We start from the raw sequence: 16839 nt of genomic DNA on the forward strand, positions 1-16839 counted from the left end.
GCCACGTCTTGCGGGGCAGTGGAGGGGAAGACGGCAACTACGCATACGCGGGTTGGAGCCGTCAGCCATCGTGACGTCAGCCGCGCATGCGTGGGTTGGGGCCGGCCAACCTGCGCATGCGCGGCTGACGTCAAAAGGCGCGCCGGCCGCATCATTCTCGGCGCGCCGGGCCTTGACGCCAGCTACAAGGCCCGGCGGCCGTGATTTACGGCACAGCCCTCCTAGCCCCCCGTGGGGGGGAGAATAGGGGGCCAGGCCGGGGGAAGGGGTCCCTGTCCGCTGAGCTGTGGGTGCTGGGGGCAGTGAGGATTGGGCGGGGGGCTGGTGTTGGGGGGTGTGCCCGGGATCCGGCGGGTGCCAGGTCCCGGAGGGAGACCGTGTCCTGTCAGCCGTCGGGATACTCCACATACACGTATTGCGGATTCGCGTGGAGTAGCTGGACTCTTTCGACCAACGGGTCCGACTTGTGCACCAGCACGTGTTTCCGGAGCAGAATGGGCCCGGGGGTAGCCAGCCAGGTCGGGAGCGGGGTCCCTGAGGAAGATTTCCTGGGAAAAACAAGAAGGCGTTCGTGAAGCGTTTGGTTAGTGGAGGTACAGAGAAGTGACCGGATGGAGTGGAGGGCGTCTGGGAGGACCTCTTGCCAGCGGGAGACTGGGAGATTTCTGGACCGTGGGGCCAGCAGGACGGTCTTCCAGATCGTACCGTTCTCCCTCTGTACCTGTCCATTACCCCGGGGGCTGTAACTGGTCGTCCTGCTGGAGGCGATGCCCCAGCTCGTCACTCATAAAGGAGGACCCCCTGTCGTTATGGATGTAAGCGGGGTAACCGAACAGGGAGAAGATGGTATGCAGGGCTTTGATAATGGTGGGTGTGGTCATGTCGGGGCAGGGGATGGCGAAAGGGAAGCGGGAGTACTCGTCAATCACGTTGAGGAAGTATGTGTTGCGGTTGGTAGAGGGGAGGGGACCTTTGAAATCCATGCTGAGGTGTTCAAAGGGGCGGGAACCCTTTAGCAGATGCGCTTGTTCAGGGCGGTTGAAGTGCAGCTTGCACTCCGCGCAGATGTGACTGTCCCTGGTCACAGTCCTGACCTCCTCGATGGAGTAGGGCAGGTTGCGGGTCTTTATGAAATGGAAAAAGTGGGTGACCCCCGGGTGGCAGAGGTCCGCGTGGAGGGTTCGGAGGCGGTCCACTTGTGTGTTGGCACAGATGCCGCGGGATAGGGCATCGGCAGGCTCGTATAGCTTCCCAGGACGATATACAAGATGTCGTAGTTGTACGTGGACAACTCGATCCTCCACCGCAAGATCTTGTTTCTCTTTATCTTGCCCCTCTGTGCGTTGTTGAACATGAAAGCCACTGACCGTTGGTCTGTGAGGAGGGTGAACCTCCTGCCGGCCAGATAGTGCCGCCAATGTCGCACAGCTTCTACTATGGCCTGTGCTTCCTTCTCGACCGAGGAGTGGCGGATTTCGGAAGCGTGGAGGTACGGGAGAAGAAGGCCACGGGTCTGCCCGCTTGGTTGAGGGTGGCCGCCAGAGCTACATCGGACGCGTCGCTCTCGACCCGGAAGGGGAGGGAACTCATCGATAGCTCGCATCGTGGCCTTTGCAATGTCTGCTTTGATGCGGCTAAAGGCATGGCGGGCCTCCATCGACGGGGAAAGGAGGTGGACTGGATGAGGGGGCGGGCTTTGTCGGCGTAATTGGGGACCCACTGGGCGTAATATGAAAAGAAACCCAAACAGCGCTTGAGGGCTTTGGGGGAGGGGGGAGCTCCATCAGGGGGCGCATGCGTTCCGGGTCGGGGCCTATCACTCCGTTATGCACTACGTAGCCGAGGATGGCTAGACGGTCGGTGCTAAACACGCACTTATCCTTATTGTAGGTCAGGTTCAGGAGTTTGCGGTTTGGAGGAATTTTCAGAGGTTGGTGTCGTGGTCCTGCTAATTATGGCCGCAGATGGTGATATTATCGATATACGGGAAGGTTGCCCGTAAACCGTGTTGGTCGACCATTTGGTCCATCCCCCTTTGGAAGACCGAGACCCCATTTGTGACACCGAGAGGAACCCTTAAAAAGTGGTAGAGCCGCCCGTCTGCTTTGAACGCCGTGTACTTGCGGTCACTCGCGCGGATGGGGAGCTGATGGTAGGCGGACTTGAGGTCCACCGTGGAGAAGACCTTGTACTGTGCGATCCTGTTGACTAGGTCAGATATACGGGGGAGAGGGTATGCATCCAGCTGCATAAACCTGTTGATGGTCTGACTGTAGTCTATGACCATCCTATTCTTCTCCCCGGTCTTTACCACCAGCACTTGTGCTCGCCAGGGGCTGTTACTAGCCTCGATGACCCCTTCCTTCAGAAGCCGTTGGACCTCGGATCTGATGAAGGTCCGGTCCTGGGCACTGTACCGTCTGCTCCTAGTGGCGACGGGTTTGCAATCCGGGGTGAGGTTTGCAAACAAGGACGGGGGATCGACCTTGAGGGACGCGAGGCTGCAGACAGTGAGGGGGGGCATAGGGCTGCCAGATTTGAACGTTAAGCTCTGGAGGTTGCACTGGAAATCTAACCCCAGGAGTGCTGCCGTGCAGAGGTGGGGAAGGACGAAGAGCTTATAGGCTTTAAACTCCCTCCCCTGGACCTTGAGGTCGGAAATGCAGCACCCTGTGATCTGGGCCGAGTGCCCGGGGCTCGCACGTGGCGTCGGGGGCCTAAATGGCGGCGTCCGGTGATCACTCGTGGCGGTGGGAGGTGGGGGCAGCAAGGTCTGCGGACCGCGTGTGCCGCGTGAGGAGCGCAGGGGGGGGGGGGGACCCGCGGTCGCTGCTCGGGTCTGCAGCGACCGTCTTTGACTGACAAACGGCCGCAAAATGAGTCTGCGGAGGTGAGGGGGGGCGCGTTCCATGCTGCCCAGGGGGCCGCCGTGCGGTCGGGAGCATACGCGCGGGCGTTGCGATTAGCAACATCTAGAGAGGAGGCGAGGGCCCGTGCCTCGGTGAGGCTTAAAGTTTCTTTCTCTAAGAGTCTCTGGTGGATCTGGGAAGATTGAATACCTGCAACGAAAGCGTCTCTAATTAAAAGTTTGGTGTGTTCGGCCGCAGAAACTTGTGGGCAGGCGCAGTTTCTCCCCAGAACAAGGAGGGCCCGGTAGAATTCGTCTAAAGACTCACCAGGGAATTGCTGTCTCGTGGCCAGCAAGTGCCGTGCGTAGACCTGGTTGACCGGCCGGATGAAATGTCCCTTAAGCAAGTCCATGGCTTCGTCATAGTCTGTTGTGTCCTCTATGAGCGAATACACGGCGGTGCTTACGCACGAGTGGAGGATATGCAGATTTTGTTCCCTCGTCGGGCTGTTTTAGGCTGTGCTCAAGTAACTATTGAAACACGCCAGCCAGTGTTTAAATGCTGCTGTTGCATTTGCTGCGTGCGGGCTGAGTCGAAGGCACTCTGGCTTGATTCGAAGCTCCATCCTTTAAAAACTTGTGCATTAAATTGATGCACCATCAATTGGACACGAGACGAAGATGAGATCCAAACGATAGGCTTTAATGCACAAGATGTGTGCCCAGCAGCAGACGTACAGAAGAATGGCCGACTGCCGGGAAGCATGGGTTCTTATAACCCGCATTGTAGGCGGAGCTACCTACCCCTCAGCCAATCGGCTGGGAGGCACATGACTTACCCGGGCCAATGGACAGCGAGTCCTCTGCACCAATAGAAGCTCACTTCTAAGGTACCGTAATACTACCACAGGCACTGCTCCCTGCGCATCCACCCCGCCTCCCAAACTATCACCCTCGCTTCAGGGTCCCATTCGGTCCAAATCACGGGGTATTGTGTCGCTGACCTCGCAATTCAAGGCGCCGAATACATCCGTTTTAAACTTTATATATTTCCTCAACTCTGCGCCCCCCCTGCTGCTCGGCCTGGACTTTCAGTGCAGCCACCGGAGCCTGACACTGAAGTTCGGCGGACCCCTGCCCCCACTCACAGTCTGCAGCCTGGCGACACTCAAAGTTGCGCCACCCCGCCTCTTCGCAAACCTCACTCCCGACTGTAAGCCCATCGCCACCAAGAGTCGGCGGTACAATGCCCAAGACATGACTTTTATCAAGTCAGAGGTTCAGCAGCTACTAAAAGAGGGGGGTCATAGAGGCCAGCAACAGCCCTTGGAGAGCCCAAGTATTGGTAGTCCGCTCCGGGGAAAAGCAACGAATGGTAGTGGATTATAGCCAGACCATAAACCACTTTACACAACTCGATGCTTACCCACTTCCCCGCATAGCAGAAATGGTGACTCAAATCGGCCAGTATCGGGTATTCTCCACGGTCGACCTCAAATCGGCCTATCATCAACTCCCTATCCGCTCAGAGGACCGCCCCTACACGGCTTTTGAAGCAGCCGGTCGGCTGTTTCACTTCCTCAGGGTCACCTTCGGTGTTACAAACGGAGTCTCCATTTTCCAGAGGGTGATGGATCAAATGGTGGACCAGTACGGCTTACGGGCGACCTTCCCGTACTTGGACAACGTCACCATCTGCAGCCATGACCAGCAGGACCATGACGCAAACCTGAGGAAGTTCCTCCAGACTGCCCGGGCCCTCAACCTCACCTACAACAAAGAGAAATGCGTGTTCCACACAACCCAGCTCGCCATCCTCGGCTACGTCGTGGAGAACGGGGTCCTAGGCCCGGACCCCGACCGCATGCATCCCCTTAAGGAACTCCCCCTCCCCTGTAGCACTCAAACGGCAGCAAACCCCCCCACCCGGCGATTCCCCGACCACCCGCCGGGTCGGAGAATCACCGGGGGGCAGCGTGAATCCCGCCCCCCCCCCCCCCCCCCCCTTCCCGGCTGCCGAATTCTCCGGCGGCCGCTGGCAGAAAACCACCCCCCCTCGGCGATTCTCCGGCCCGCGATGGGCCGAGTGGCCGCCTGTTTTCGGCCGGTCCCACCATCGTAAATTAGAGGAGGTACTTACCGGCGGGACCTGGCTGCGTGGGCGGCCTCTGGGGTCCTCTGGGCAGTGCGGGGTGGGGGATCTGGCCCAGGGAGGTGCCCCAACGGTGGTCTGGCCCGATCCGCGGGCGGGCCTGTGCCGTGGGGGCACTCTATTCCTCTGCGTCGGCTTCTGTGGCTGACACAGAGATGATCCCCCTCTGTGCATGCGCTGGGATGACGCCAGCACACGCTGGTGCTCCCGCGCATGTGCCAACTAGCGCCGGCCGGCGGAGGCCCTTCAGCGTTGGTTGGCATGGCGCCAAACACCTTCCCCACCGGTCGGAGTGGCGCAAACCACTCCGGTGCCGGACTAGCCCCTGAAGGTGCGGTGGGTTCACGTCACTCCTCGGCGCCGAGCCCGCCCGCCCTGCTACGTAGGGGAGAACCCTGCCCCACATCTTTCGTGACTTGTGGGAAGAAACCGGAGGACCCGGAGGAAACCCACGGAGACACAGGGAGAATATACTGACTCCACACCGACAGTGACCCAAGCCGGGAATCGAAACCGGACCCTGCCGCTGTGAAGCAACAGCGCTAACCACTTTATTTATTTATTTTTTAAAAACAACCCACCGTATCTTATCCTGCGTGATACTAAAAGCAATGAGAGCTCCCTGTTTTTTTACACTAATGTGTAATATGTGCGTGGCTGACTGAGCTGTGGTATTACTGCTGCACATCAGTAACAAACAATCAAATCTGTCAATCTTCCTTTGGAAGTGGCCAAAATGATCTGACAGGATGAGTCGCTATTGGAGCATCATTGCCTCTCTCTAAACAATGCTGCAGTATCTGACTAACATTCCAGCAATCTCGAGGCATATCCACAGGAGGACCCAGGTTCCCTCTCGCTCACTGACACACCCTGAGGAAATGTGCACTGCACCGCCCTATCCACACCCTGCGTCCCAGCACGACCTCTTACTCTAACCTCCTTGCACCAGTTAGCCCCCCCCCCCCCCCCCCCCCCAGTCTATCCAGGGGCCACGCTGGCTCTGTCAATCTTTTATTGCTTAATAATATTAAACTATATAGAATGGCGTCTGGATTATCCATTTGTGATACCATTGACAATGCACCACAACAGTGATTTTTGAGAGATTATTTTTCCGGGAAATAGGCCGAATTGGGACAAATTGTAAGTCAATACGGATAAATTCTCACACAGTGAAATACTAAATCTATACTTGAAATGGTAAAATGTGCCAGATTATGGGGAAAGAGGGGATGGAACTAATTGGATTGTTATTTCAAAGAGCCAGGGCAGATAGGCTTCGAGACTCCATGGTCCCAAGGCCTTCTCTCTCCTGTATTACTGTGAAGTTAGCAATGAAACCTCACGCCCCCCCCCCCCAGAGTAGACTGGAGTAAAAACAGGTCAAAGTGAACGGGCTGAAAAACAAGGACGAGTGAATGCAGAAAGACAGGGACCCCCAGTCATTGACTAAAGGTTTGAGCTGGATCGGTATGAGTTAGTGGGACAATGCAAACTGTGCCCCCCCCCAGGCCACCTTGCAGACAATCCGACAGCAGCTTCTGTATGTGGAGAGGGGCTGTGAATCCTCACCTGTTTGATTTTCTGCAGCTCGTTGCTCAGTTGCTTCCTGCTTCTCTCCGATTCCGACAATCTGTCCTGAGCAAAATGCGCGGCAACAGATTAATAAGTGAAAGATCAGGAAAACTCCATCTTTCATCTCATCTTTTTACTGGTGCCTTTTCTAAGGTGCTCCTCATGCTCCAGTGCCCCCGTGCGGGGTTCCTGATCTCGGGGCAGGCTCGTCACTTCCCAGTTAGGTGACTGATTGGCACTCAATACGGAGGGTCCTGCAGAGCCAGTGGCAAACTCCCTGAAAAACCCACCACAAATTAACTCAGAGATTTTTGGGGAGAATCTGCTCAATGACAAAATTGGTTAAGGGAGAGAAAGGAGAGGGTGAGCAACTATTTTTCAGATGGGAGGGGAGTTTACATCAGTGTTCCCCAGAAGTCAGTATTAGAATCATTGCTCTTCTTGATATATATTAATGACCTGGAGTGGGGTGTATAATTTGTGCTAACATTTATGGGACATTGGTTAGGAGGTCACTCGACCATTATGTTCAGATCTGGGGAGGAATTCTCCGACCCCCCGGGGGGCCGGCGTCAATCCTGCCCCCGCCGTGTCGCAAATTCTCCACCCCCCCAAGATTCGGCAGGGGCGGGAATCGTGCCGCGCCGGTCGGCAGGGGCGGGAATCGTGCCGCGCCGGTTGGCGGGCCCCTTGCGGTGATTCTCCGGCCCGTGATGGGCCGAAGTCCCGCGGCTGACAGGCCTCTCCCACCGGCGTGGTTTAAACCACCTACCTGACCGGCGGGATTGGCGGCGCGGGCGGGTGCCGGGGTCCTGGGGGGTGCGGGGCGATCTGACCCTGGGTGGTGCCCCCACAGTGGCCTGGCCCGTGATCGGGGCCCACCGATCGGTGGGCGGGCCTGTGCCGTGGGGGCTACTCTTTTTCTTCCGTCTTCACCATGGCGGAGGGAAGAGACCCCCTCCCCTGCGCAGGCGCGGGGATGACATCAGCAGCCGCTGACGCTACGGCGCATGCGCGGACTTACACCGGCCGACGAAGTCCTTTCGGCTCCGGCTGGCGGGGCGCCAAAGGCCGTTTACAGCAGCCAGCGGAGTGGGAACCGCTCCGGCGTGGGCCTAGCCCCTCAATGTGAAGGCTTGGCCTCTAAAGCTGCGGAGAATTCCACACCTTTGGGGTGGCACGATGCCGGAGTGGTTCACGCCACTCCATCCCGCCGGGACCCCGCCCCCCCCGGGTAGGGGAGAATCCCGGCCCTGGTTAACTTTTTGGAAGGATGTCAAGGTGTTCAGAGCTGATGTTGGGGGAATTCACTGGAATGTTGTTGGGGATGAGGGATTTCAGCTCTGTGGAAAGACTGGGGTTATCCTGCTGGGAGTTGCAATGGTTGAGATTTGATAGCGATGTTCAAAATGGTTTTGATAGGATAAATCTGGAGAAAGCAACCCCAATGACAGATGGACCAGCGGCCAGAGGGCACAAAATTAAAGTCATTGGCAAAACAATCGGAGGTGACAAGAGGAAATATGTTGGATGCAGTGAGCTGCTCCGGAAGGTTCTGTCTGGAAGGGCGGTAGAAGCAGATTAATAGTAATATTCAAAAGGAAATAGGTCAAATACAGGAAGGGAAAGAATTCACAGGGCCATGGAGAAAGAGCAGGGGAATACTACTAATGTATAATGCTCTACTAAAGAGCACTGTCATGATGGGCTGAATGGCCTCCTCCTGTATCATCCAATCAACCATTGCCAATGGCCACATTTAAAATAAAAACTAGGTTATTAAATTTTAAAAAATAAATTTAGAGTACCCAATTATTTTTTTTTCCAATTAAGGGGCAATTTAGCGTGGCCAATCCACCTAGCCTGTACATCTTTGGGTTGTGGGGGTGAAACCCACGCAGACACGGGGAGAATGTGCAAACTCCACACGGACAGTGACCCAGAGCCGGGATTCGAACCCGGGTCCTCAACGCCATAGGCAGCAATGCTAACCACTGCGCCACCGTGCTGCCCCCGAGGTTATTAAAATTAATCACAATTCATGATTTGCGACTTTTTAACGTGAGCGACCTTTTGAACATGAGTTTTGTCCTTTCTCGTCGGAGGACATGATCATTATTCCGAGCTACAATAACCTTCCCTCACCTTCGTTTTCTTCAACTCTTTCAATGCCTCGTTCCTCTCCTGGGTAATTCGTTCCAAATCTTCCTTATTCACTGAACTGGGCGATGCCGTCTGCAAAATTCAGAAGGTATGCAGTCTGAATAGCAGGGCGGGACGGGGTGGGGGGACGGGGGGGGGGGGGGGGGGGGGGGGTTCACAGTGCATCATCAACACTATTTCATGTAATTCTGGTGATCAAACAACTCAACGGATGCAGCTAGGGCAGGAACCCTGAGTAACGGACACTGGACTTTTCAGTCTGCTCCTTGGGATTCTCTTCAGCCTGCTTCTCATAGAATCCTAGAATTTACAGTGCAGAAGGAGGCCATTCAGCCCATCGTGTAGTGATCCAGGAGACAGGAAGGTTTAAACAGATTTATTCTGAACTCAAAGGTAATGCTGTTCAACACAGGTATCCCAGCCCAGAACTAACAGAACACCCGGTCCGGATCTGGGACGGTATTTAACAGGCTCAGTGACGAGTCCCCACCGGGAGGGGGGGGGCGCACCGCCCATTACCACGGGAACCTGTATTCCACGGGCCCCACAGGGAGATCGATGAGCGACTCCCCATGGTCCTTGTGAGGGTTATCACAGATTGGAAAAGATGGGCAAAGGTAGCCGAGATGAGGAGTTTGTTGAATAATTTTGGGATAGTTTCTTCGAACAGCACGTTCTGGAGTCAAGCAGAGTGCAGGCTATACTCGGCTTGTGCAATGATATTGGGGTAATTGATGATCTCAGAATGAAAGTGCCTCTCGGTAGCAGCGAGCAGAATATGATTGAATTTTACACTCAGTTTGAGGGCGAGAAGAGTGGGTCTGAGCCTATAATTTTAAACTAAAATAAGGGCAATTATAAGGGTGTAAAGCAGAGTTGGCTGAAGTGAATTGCCAAATTAGGTTAAGAGATAGGTCGATAGAGTTGTTGTAGTGGAAAACACTTAAAGGGATATTCCAGAATACACAGCATAGATACATTCCAAGGAGCGATTAACTAGATAGTATCAAACTTAAAGAAAAAGCATAGAATTGTGCAAAGATAGGTGGAAGGTCAGAGGATTGGACACAATTTAAGGGACAACAAAGCACGACGAAAAGATTTATACGGAGGGAAAAATTAGAGTACGGGAGAAAAGAAACAAGTTAACAAAGTGAGTGTCGGTCCTATAGGAAGTGAGTCTGAAGAATTGATAATGAAAAACAAGATGGCAAATGAATTGAACAGATATTTTGCTCAGTCTTCATCATAGAGGATACAAGTAACATCCCAGAAGCTGCTAGAAACCAGGAAATGGAAGTGAGGGAACAGCTCAGAAAAACTACAGTCACCAGAGAAATGGTGCTGAGTAATTGTTGGAACTGTGCGCTGACAAGCGCCAGGTCCTGATGGACTTATCCCAGGGTCTTAAAAGAGGTATCCAGTGAGATAGTTGATGCATTGGTTTTAATTTCCAAAAATTTCCTAGATTCAGGGAAGGTTCCATCGTATTGGAAGAAAGCAAATGTAACTCCATTATTCAAAAAGAGGAGACAGAAAGCAGGAAACTACAGGGCAGTTAGCTTGACATCTGTCATAGGGGAAATGTTAGAAGCTCTCATTACAAAAACTATAGCAGGGAACTTGGATAATCAAGCAGAGTCAACATGGTTCTGTGGGGGCAGCACGGTGGCGCAGTGGTTAGCATTGCTGCCTCACGGCGCCGAGGACCCGGGTTCGATCCCGGCTCTGGGTCACTGTCTGTGTGGGAGTTTGCACATTCTCCCTGTATCTGCGTGGGTTTCACCCCCACAACCCAAAGATGTGCAGGGTAGGTGGATTGGCCATGCTAAATTGCCCCTTAATTGGAAAGAAAATGAATTGGGTACTCTAAATTTATTTTTTTAAATATGGTTTTGTGGGAGGAAAATCATATTTAAACAACTTATTGGAGATTTCTGAGGGAATAACATGTGCTGTTGGTAGATGATCTGTACTTAGATTTCCAGATCTGGTGAGATGTACAGGGCCTAGTGTAGTAATGTTGAAGGATTGAGGCCTGGTGAGGTGTACAGGGCCTAGTGTAGTAATGTTGAAGGATTGAGGCCTGGTGAGGTGTACTGGGCCTAGTGTAGTAATGTTGAAGGATAGAGGCCTAGTGAGGTGTACCGAGCCTAGTGTAGTAATGTTGAAGGAGAGAGGCCTGGTGAGGTGTAGCGGGCCTAGTGTAGTAATGTTGAAGGAGAGAGGCCTGGTGAGGTGTAGCTGAGCCTAGTGTAGTAATGTTGAAGGAGAGAGGCCTGGTGAGGTGTACAGGGCCTAGTGTAGTAATGTTGAAGGAGAGAGGCCTGGTGAGGTGTACCGAGCCTAGTGTAGTAATGTTGAAGGAGAGAGGCCTGGTGAGGTGTACCGGGCCTAGTGTAGTAATGTTGAAGGAGAGAGGCCTGGTGAGGTGTACCGAGCCTAGTGTAGTAATGTTGAAGGAGAGAGGCCTGGTGAGGTGTACCGGGCCTAGTATAATAATGTTGAAGGAGAGAGGCCTGGTGAGGTGTACCGGGCCTAGTATAATAATGTTGAAGGAGAGAGGCCTGGTGAGGTGTACCGAGCCTAGTGTAGTAATGTTGAAGGAGAGAGGCCTGGTGAGGTGTACAGGGCCTAGTGTAGTAATGTTAAAGGAGAGAGGACTGGTGAGGTGTAGCGGGCCTAGTGTAGTAAAGTTGAAGGAGAGAGGCCTAGTGAGGTGTACCGAGCCTAGTGTAGTAATGTTGAAGGAGAGAGGCCTGGTGAGGTGTACCGGGCCTAGCGTAGTAATGTTAAAGGAGAGAGGCCTGGTGAGGTGTAGCGGGCCTAGTGTAGTGATGTTGAAGGAGAGAGGCCTGGTGAGGTGTAGCGGGCCTAGTGTAGTAATGTTGAAGGAGAGAGGCCTGGTGAGGTGTAGCGGGCCTAGTGTAATAATGTTGAAGGAGAGAGGCCTAGTGAGGTGTACCGAGCCTAGTGTAGTAATGTTGAAGGAGAGAGGCCTGGTGAGGTGTACCGGGCCTAGTGTAGTAATGTTGAAGGAGAGAGGCCTGGTGAGGTGTACTGAGCCTAGTATAGGAATGTTGAAGGAGAGAGGCCTGGTGAGGTGTAGCGGGCCTAGTGTAGTAATGTTGAAGGAGAGAGGCCTGGTGAGGTGTCCCGGGCCTAGTGTAGTGATGTTGAAGGAGAGAGGCCTGGTGAGGTGTCGCGGGCCTAGTGTAGTAATGTTGAAGGAGAGAGGCCTGGTGAGGTGTACTGAGCCTAGTGTAGTAATGTTGAAGGAGAGAGGCCTGGTGAGGTGTAGCGGGCCTAGTGTAGTGATGTTGAAGGAGAGAGGCCTGGTGAGGTGTACTGAGCCTAGTGTAGTAATGTTGAAGGAGAGAGGCCTGGTGAGGTGTAGCGGGCCTAGTGTAGTAATGTTGAAGGAGAGAGGCCTGGTGAGGTGTAGCGGGCCTAGTGTAGTAATGTTGAAGGAGAGAGGCCTGGTGAGGTGTACAGGGCCTAGTATAATAATGTTGAAGGAGAGAGGCCTGGTGAGGTGTACTGAGCCTAGTGTAGTAATGTTGAAGGAGAGAGGCCTGGTGAGGTGTACAGGGCCTAGTGTAATAATGTTGAAGGAGAGAGGCCTGGTGAGGTGTACAGGGCCTAGTATAATAATGTTGAAGGAGAGAGGCCTGGTGAGGTGTACAGAGCCTAGTGTAGTAATGTTGTTTGCTGAATAAAAAGACTTTTAAGAAACACATCAGGCTCCCTTAACTTTATCATCGGTGGGATTCAGATTTGAGGTTAGAATTAGATTTATCATATGTATCAAGATACGGTGAAAATTATTGTTCTGCATATAGTCCAGGCAAATTGTTCCATACATGAATACATAGAAAATACTAAAGATACACAATGTAAATACATAGACATAGACATCAGGTGAAGCATACGGAGTGTAGTACTACAACTGGAGAGTAGAGCGTAGAGAGATCAGTTCAGTCCATAAGAGGGTCATTCAGGAGTCTGGTAACAGTGCGGAAGAAGCTGTTTTTGAATCGGTTAGTGCGTGTTCTCAGACTTCTGTATCTCCTGCCCGATGTGGTTAGAAGAGAGAATAACACGGGTATGACGGTTTTTGATTATGCTACCAAAAGGAAAATGCTGGAAAATCTCAGCAGGTCTGGGAGGTAGGGTAGGGAGAGAAAAGAGCTAACGTTTCAAGTCCAATGACTCTTTGTCAAAGCCATTTTGATTATGCTGCCCGCTTTCCTCAGGCAGTGGGAGGTGCAGACAGAGTCAATGGATGGAAGGTGGGTTCATGTGATGGACTGGGTTGTGTTCATGACTCTCGGTAGTTTCTTATGGGCCGAGCAAGGTTCCCATCCGATCAGCCATGGCCGTATTAAATGAAGGATCAGACTTGAGGGGCTGAATGGCCCACTCCTGCTCTTTGTTTGTATGCTCACGTGAGTTACAGGTTGGAATCTATTCGAGGAGTGTATTTGTGGAATGACAGGTACCCAGCAGTGGGTTATAGCCAGGTTGCTAGTTTCCTCTATTTTGGAATTGACACTGAAGTCAGACAGATGTGCGCAATGAGTGTGCGCTGCCAGTGGATACCTCACCTGTGCAGTATGCGTTGCCTCACAGAGATTGGCCACTTCACTGGAACCAAACATTACTGCTCCTGGTCCTGATGCTGCTTCGCTCAGCTGTAATCGGAACAAGTCTCTGGCAGCCTGTACAAAATCTGGGGTGGGAGGGAGAGGGGGTGAAATACTACAGGGTGAGCAGAGGTTAGGGAACAGAACATGTATCTGACTGAATCTTGCTGAAGTGTGATGGCGTGTTAATGACGCACACAGTTACCAATGTGCAAGGCAGCCACCTGCTCTGGGGATTAAGAGATACACAGTGAGGTGTGATTCTCCAAAACTTGCTGGATTTACAAATTGATTATCCACTAAAATCACCGGAGTAAATTAACTTTATAACTAACACCTTTTGAACATTAACACAATGTCAGTATCCTCTCTGGCCCAGAAAGAAAATAATTTAAATGGTTATATCTGATTCCTTCGTGATTTTAATGATGTCAAATTTTCTATTTCATAGAATCCTAGAATTTACAGTGCAGAAGGAGGCCATTCGGCCCATCAAGTCTGCACCGACCCTTGGAAAGAGCACCCTACCTAAGCCCATACCCCACTCTATCCCCACACTTCCACCCTATCCCCGTAACCCCACCTAACCTTTTTTGGGCACTAAGGGCAATTTAGCACGGCCAATCCACCTAACCTGCACATCTTTAGACTGTGGGAGGAAACCGGAGCACCCGGAGGAAACCCACGCAGACATGGGGAGAACACGCACAGACAGTGACCCAAGCCAGAATCGAACCTGGGACCCTGGCGCCGTGAAGCAATTGTGCTAACCACTGTGCTACGGTGCTGCCCTATTTCTTTCCTTACTTTTCCTCTCTTGTTTTTCTCTCTTTTAAATCACTCACTCTTTCCCTCTCTTTCTGTATCTAATCTGACTTTAATTCACTCGACTTCCTTCTCCGATATTCCTCTTTATTTTCTGTTATTTAAATCTCATTGGTTAAAGAGACGGGTTCTGCTGTTCACTGAGGTCCCCATGCATTGGATTTGGATTGGATTGGACTTGTTTGATTGTCATGTATACTGAGGTACAGTGAAAAATATTGTCCTGTGTGCAGCTCAGACAGATCATCCCGTACATGAAAAAACATAGGACATACGATAGATAGAAATGTAAATTCAGATTCACAGGCATTGGGTGAAGCATGCAGGAGTGTAGTGCTGCTCAGTAGAGAAGATGTGTGAAGAGATCAGGTCAGTCCATACGAGGGCTATTTAGGAGTCTGTAACAGCGGGGAAGAAGCTGTTTTTGAATCTGTTCGTGCGTGTTCTCAGACTCTTGTACCTCCTGCTCAATGGAAGACTGAAATCCCGGGTCGGAGGGGTCTTTGATTACGTTACAGCGGGAGGACTATCGTGGTGGCTGCGGGCTCAGTCCGAAGTTGCCACAGTCGGGGGAGGGACGATCTGCGGGCGGGGGGGGGGGGGGGGGGGGGTCCGGGGCACGCGAGCGGCCGAAGTGGGGGCACTACTTTTGCGGTCCGCGGGCTGATTCCGCCACGAAGGACGACGTGGTTGCTGCCGGCCTCTGCCGTGCGCAGCCATGGAACCGGAAATGCTCCGGGCCCTACCAGCAGAGCTGCGACCTCTATGCTGCCTCCCTGCTAGGCCCCAGTACAATGGGGAACTGGTGGCCACTTTTCCTGGCGTAAAAGACTACCGTTTGCACGCCGGCGTGGGGACTTAGTCTCCAGAACAGAGAATCCAGCCCCTGATTCCTGGTGTTTTCATTCCAGCGACCACTCGTTTTCAAATCTCTCCGTGATCTTCCCTCCTCCGGCCCTGAAACACTCTCAGGTCGCTCGGTGTCTCCCAATCCTGGGCCCTTGCACAGCCCCCATTGGTGGCTGTGTCTTTAGCTGTCAGCTGAGCTTTGGAATTGAAGCCTATGTTAGGCCTCATGTGGAGACGGTGCCCAGTTCTGGGCGCCAAAAGTGAGGGAGGATGTGGAGGCATTGGAGAGAGTACCCGGGAGATTCACAAGAAAGATTCCAGGGATAAACAACTGTAGCTATGAAGATAAATTGGAGAGGCTGGGCCTGATTTCCTCGAAGAAGAAGGCCAAGGGGAGACTTGATGGAGATGTTCAATATCCTGAGAGGTATGAATAGTGAGTAACTGTTCTTCCTGAGAGGGAGGTGGAGGCAGGTTTGTTTGAGGCATTAAAAAGGGAATTGGGATTGCTTTCTGAAAAGAGAGAATGTGCAAGGTTACCGGGGAAAGGGCGGGGGAGTGGGATTGGGTGGTCAGCACATACTCAACAGGCCAAATGGCTGCTTCCTGTACTGTGGAGATTCTGTGAACTTCCTATCTCCTAAATCTCTCCTATTCTCTTTCCTCATTTCAGACTCTCCTTAATTCCTCTTCAGACAGAATCTTTGGTCACCTGTCCTTTTTTTAAAAGCCCAATTCCCAATTATGGGGCAATTTAGCGCGGCCAATCAACCTGCCCTACACATCTTTGAAACCCACGCAGACACGGGGAGAATGTGCAAACTCCACGTGGACAGTGACCTGGGGCCGGGATCGAACCCGGATTCTCGGCGCCATGAGGTAGCAGTGCTAACCCCTGCGCCACCGTGCTGCCCTCACCTGTCCTAATATCTCATGTGGGCCACATTTCTTTTTGGATAAAACCCTTGTGAAGCTCCTTGAGATATTTTATTACCTAAAAGGTGCTGTACGAACACAAGTTGCTGTTGTTGTAAAGTTCCCCCAAGCAGCAAGAGGCATGGAGCAAGCCTTGCCTTTCTGCCGTGCGATAGGGGGTAGAAAGGTGGCCAACATCTCACCCCAGGCTCTGCTCTCTCCCTCCCTCTCAAAAACAATTAGGGGCAAACGGATTGGAGAGTGGCCTGATTGCCAATTATGAGTATGGGGTAGAGTTGAGGGTTTGAAACGACCTTCAGAACGAGAGCCGGGTGACAGGAGAATTATGGGCATGAGATTTAGTCAAGAGGAACACGAACCTCCATAAGCCACTGTTCCCATGGAGTCCACGTGAAGCTGTTGCCGGAGAGTTTGCTGTTGTTCTTCAGTTGGATCGATGCCAAGATATCGGAGTGCCTAGAAAGCAAGAGAGAAACAGATCAGATTGCAAACTTGGAAAGCAGAGTTTAATGAGTCTCGTGTTGCCTTGTAATTGGCTTCACTAACGGGGGCTTCCGATGGTGTCATGTACGGGAAAGACGTGCACAAGGTGGTTCCCGCTGGAGAGCTGATCTCTTTGCCCCTTTTCTTGGTTCCAAGGTTGTTTATTCATCATAAACCCATATAGTTATCGGAATTGAGGTCTTTTGTCACTGAAATTCCTGAATAAAAACAGGGAATAGAAAGGTTGGCACAGAAACCCGTCAACGGAGTCTGAAGCCTCTCGGAGGAGCTCAATGGCGAGTAAGATGGCGGAGTCAATTTCTGTTTCTCCATCCACTCCACCTACGGCCGACGTTCTC

General features: G+C 52.5%; 1 protein-coding gene across 5 annotated transcripts in view; it reads right to left on the bottom strand.

Moving 5' to 3' along the window:
* The window catches only part of stxbp4 (syntaxin binding protein 4), a 260949-nt gene that overhangs the window by 105547 nt on the left and 138563 nt on the right, over positions 1 to 16839 (bottom strand). For all 5 annotated transcript variants that reach the window (XM_038777465.1, XM_038777464.1, XM_038777467.1 and 2 more), the window contains 4 exons: positions 16357 to 16453; positions 13349 to 13473; positions 8724 to 8813; positions 6576 to 6641 (listed from right to left, as the gene is read on the bottom strand). In XM_038777465.1, coding sequence (XP_038633393.1) covers positions 6576 to 6641; positions 8724 to 8813; positions 13349 to 13473; positions 16357 to 16453 — 378 coding nt within the window. The remainder of the gene's footprint in view (positions 1 to 6575; positions 6642 to 8723; positions 8814 to 13348; positions 13474 to 16356; positions 16454 to 16839) is intronic.

This window comes from Scyliorhinus canicula, chromosome 18 (genome assembly GCF_902713615.1).
Source record: "Scyliorhinus canicula chromosome 18, sScyCan1.1, whole genome shotgun sequence".
Taxonomy (NCBI): domain Eukaryota; kingdom Metazoa; phylum Chordata; class Chondrichthyes; order Carcharhiniformes; family Scyliorhinidae; genus Scyliorhinus; species Scyliorhinus canicula.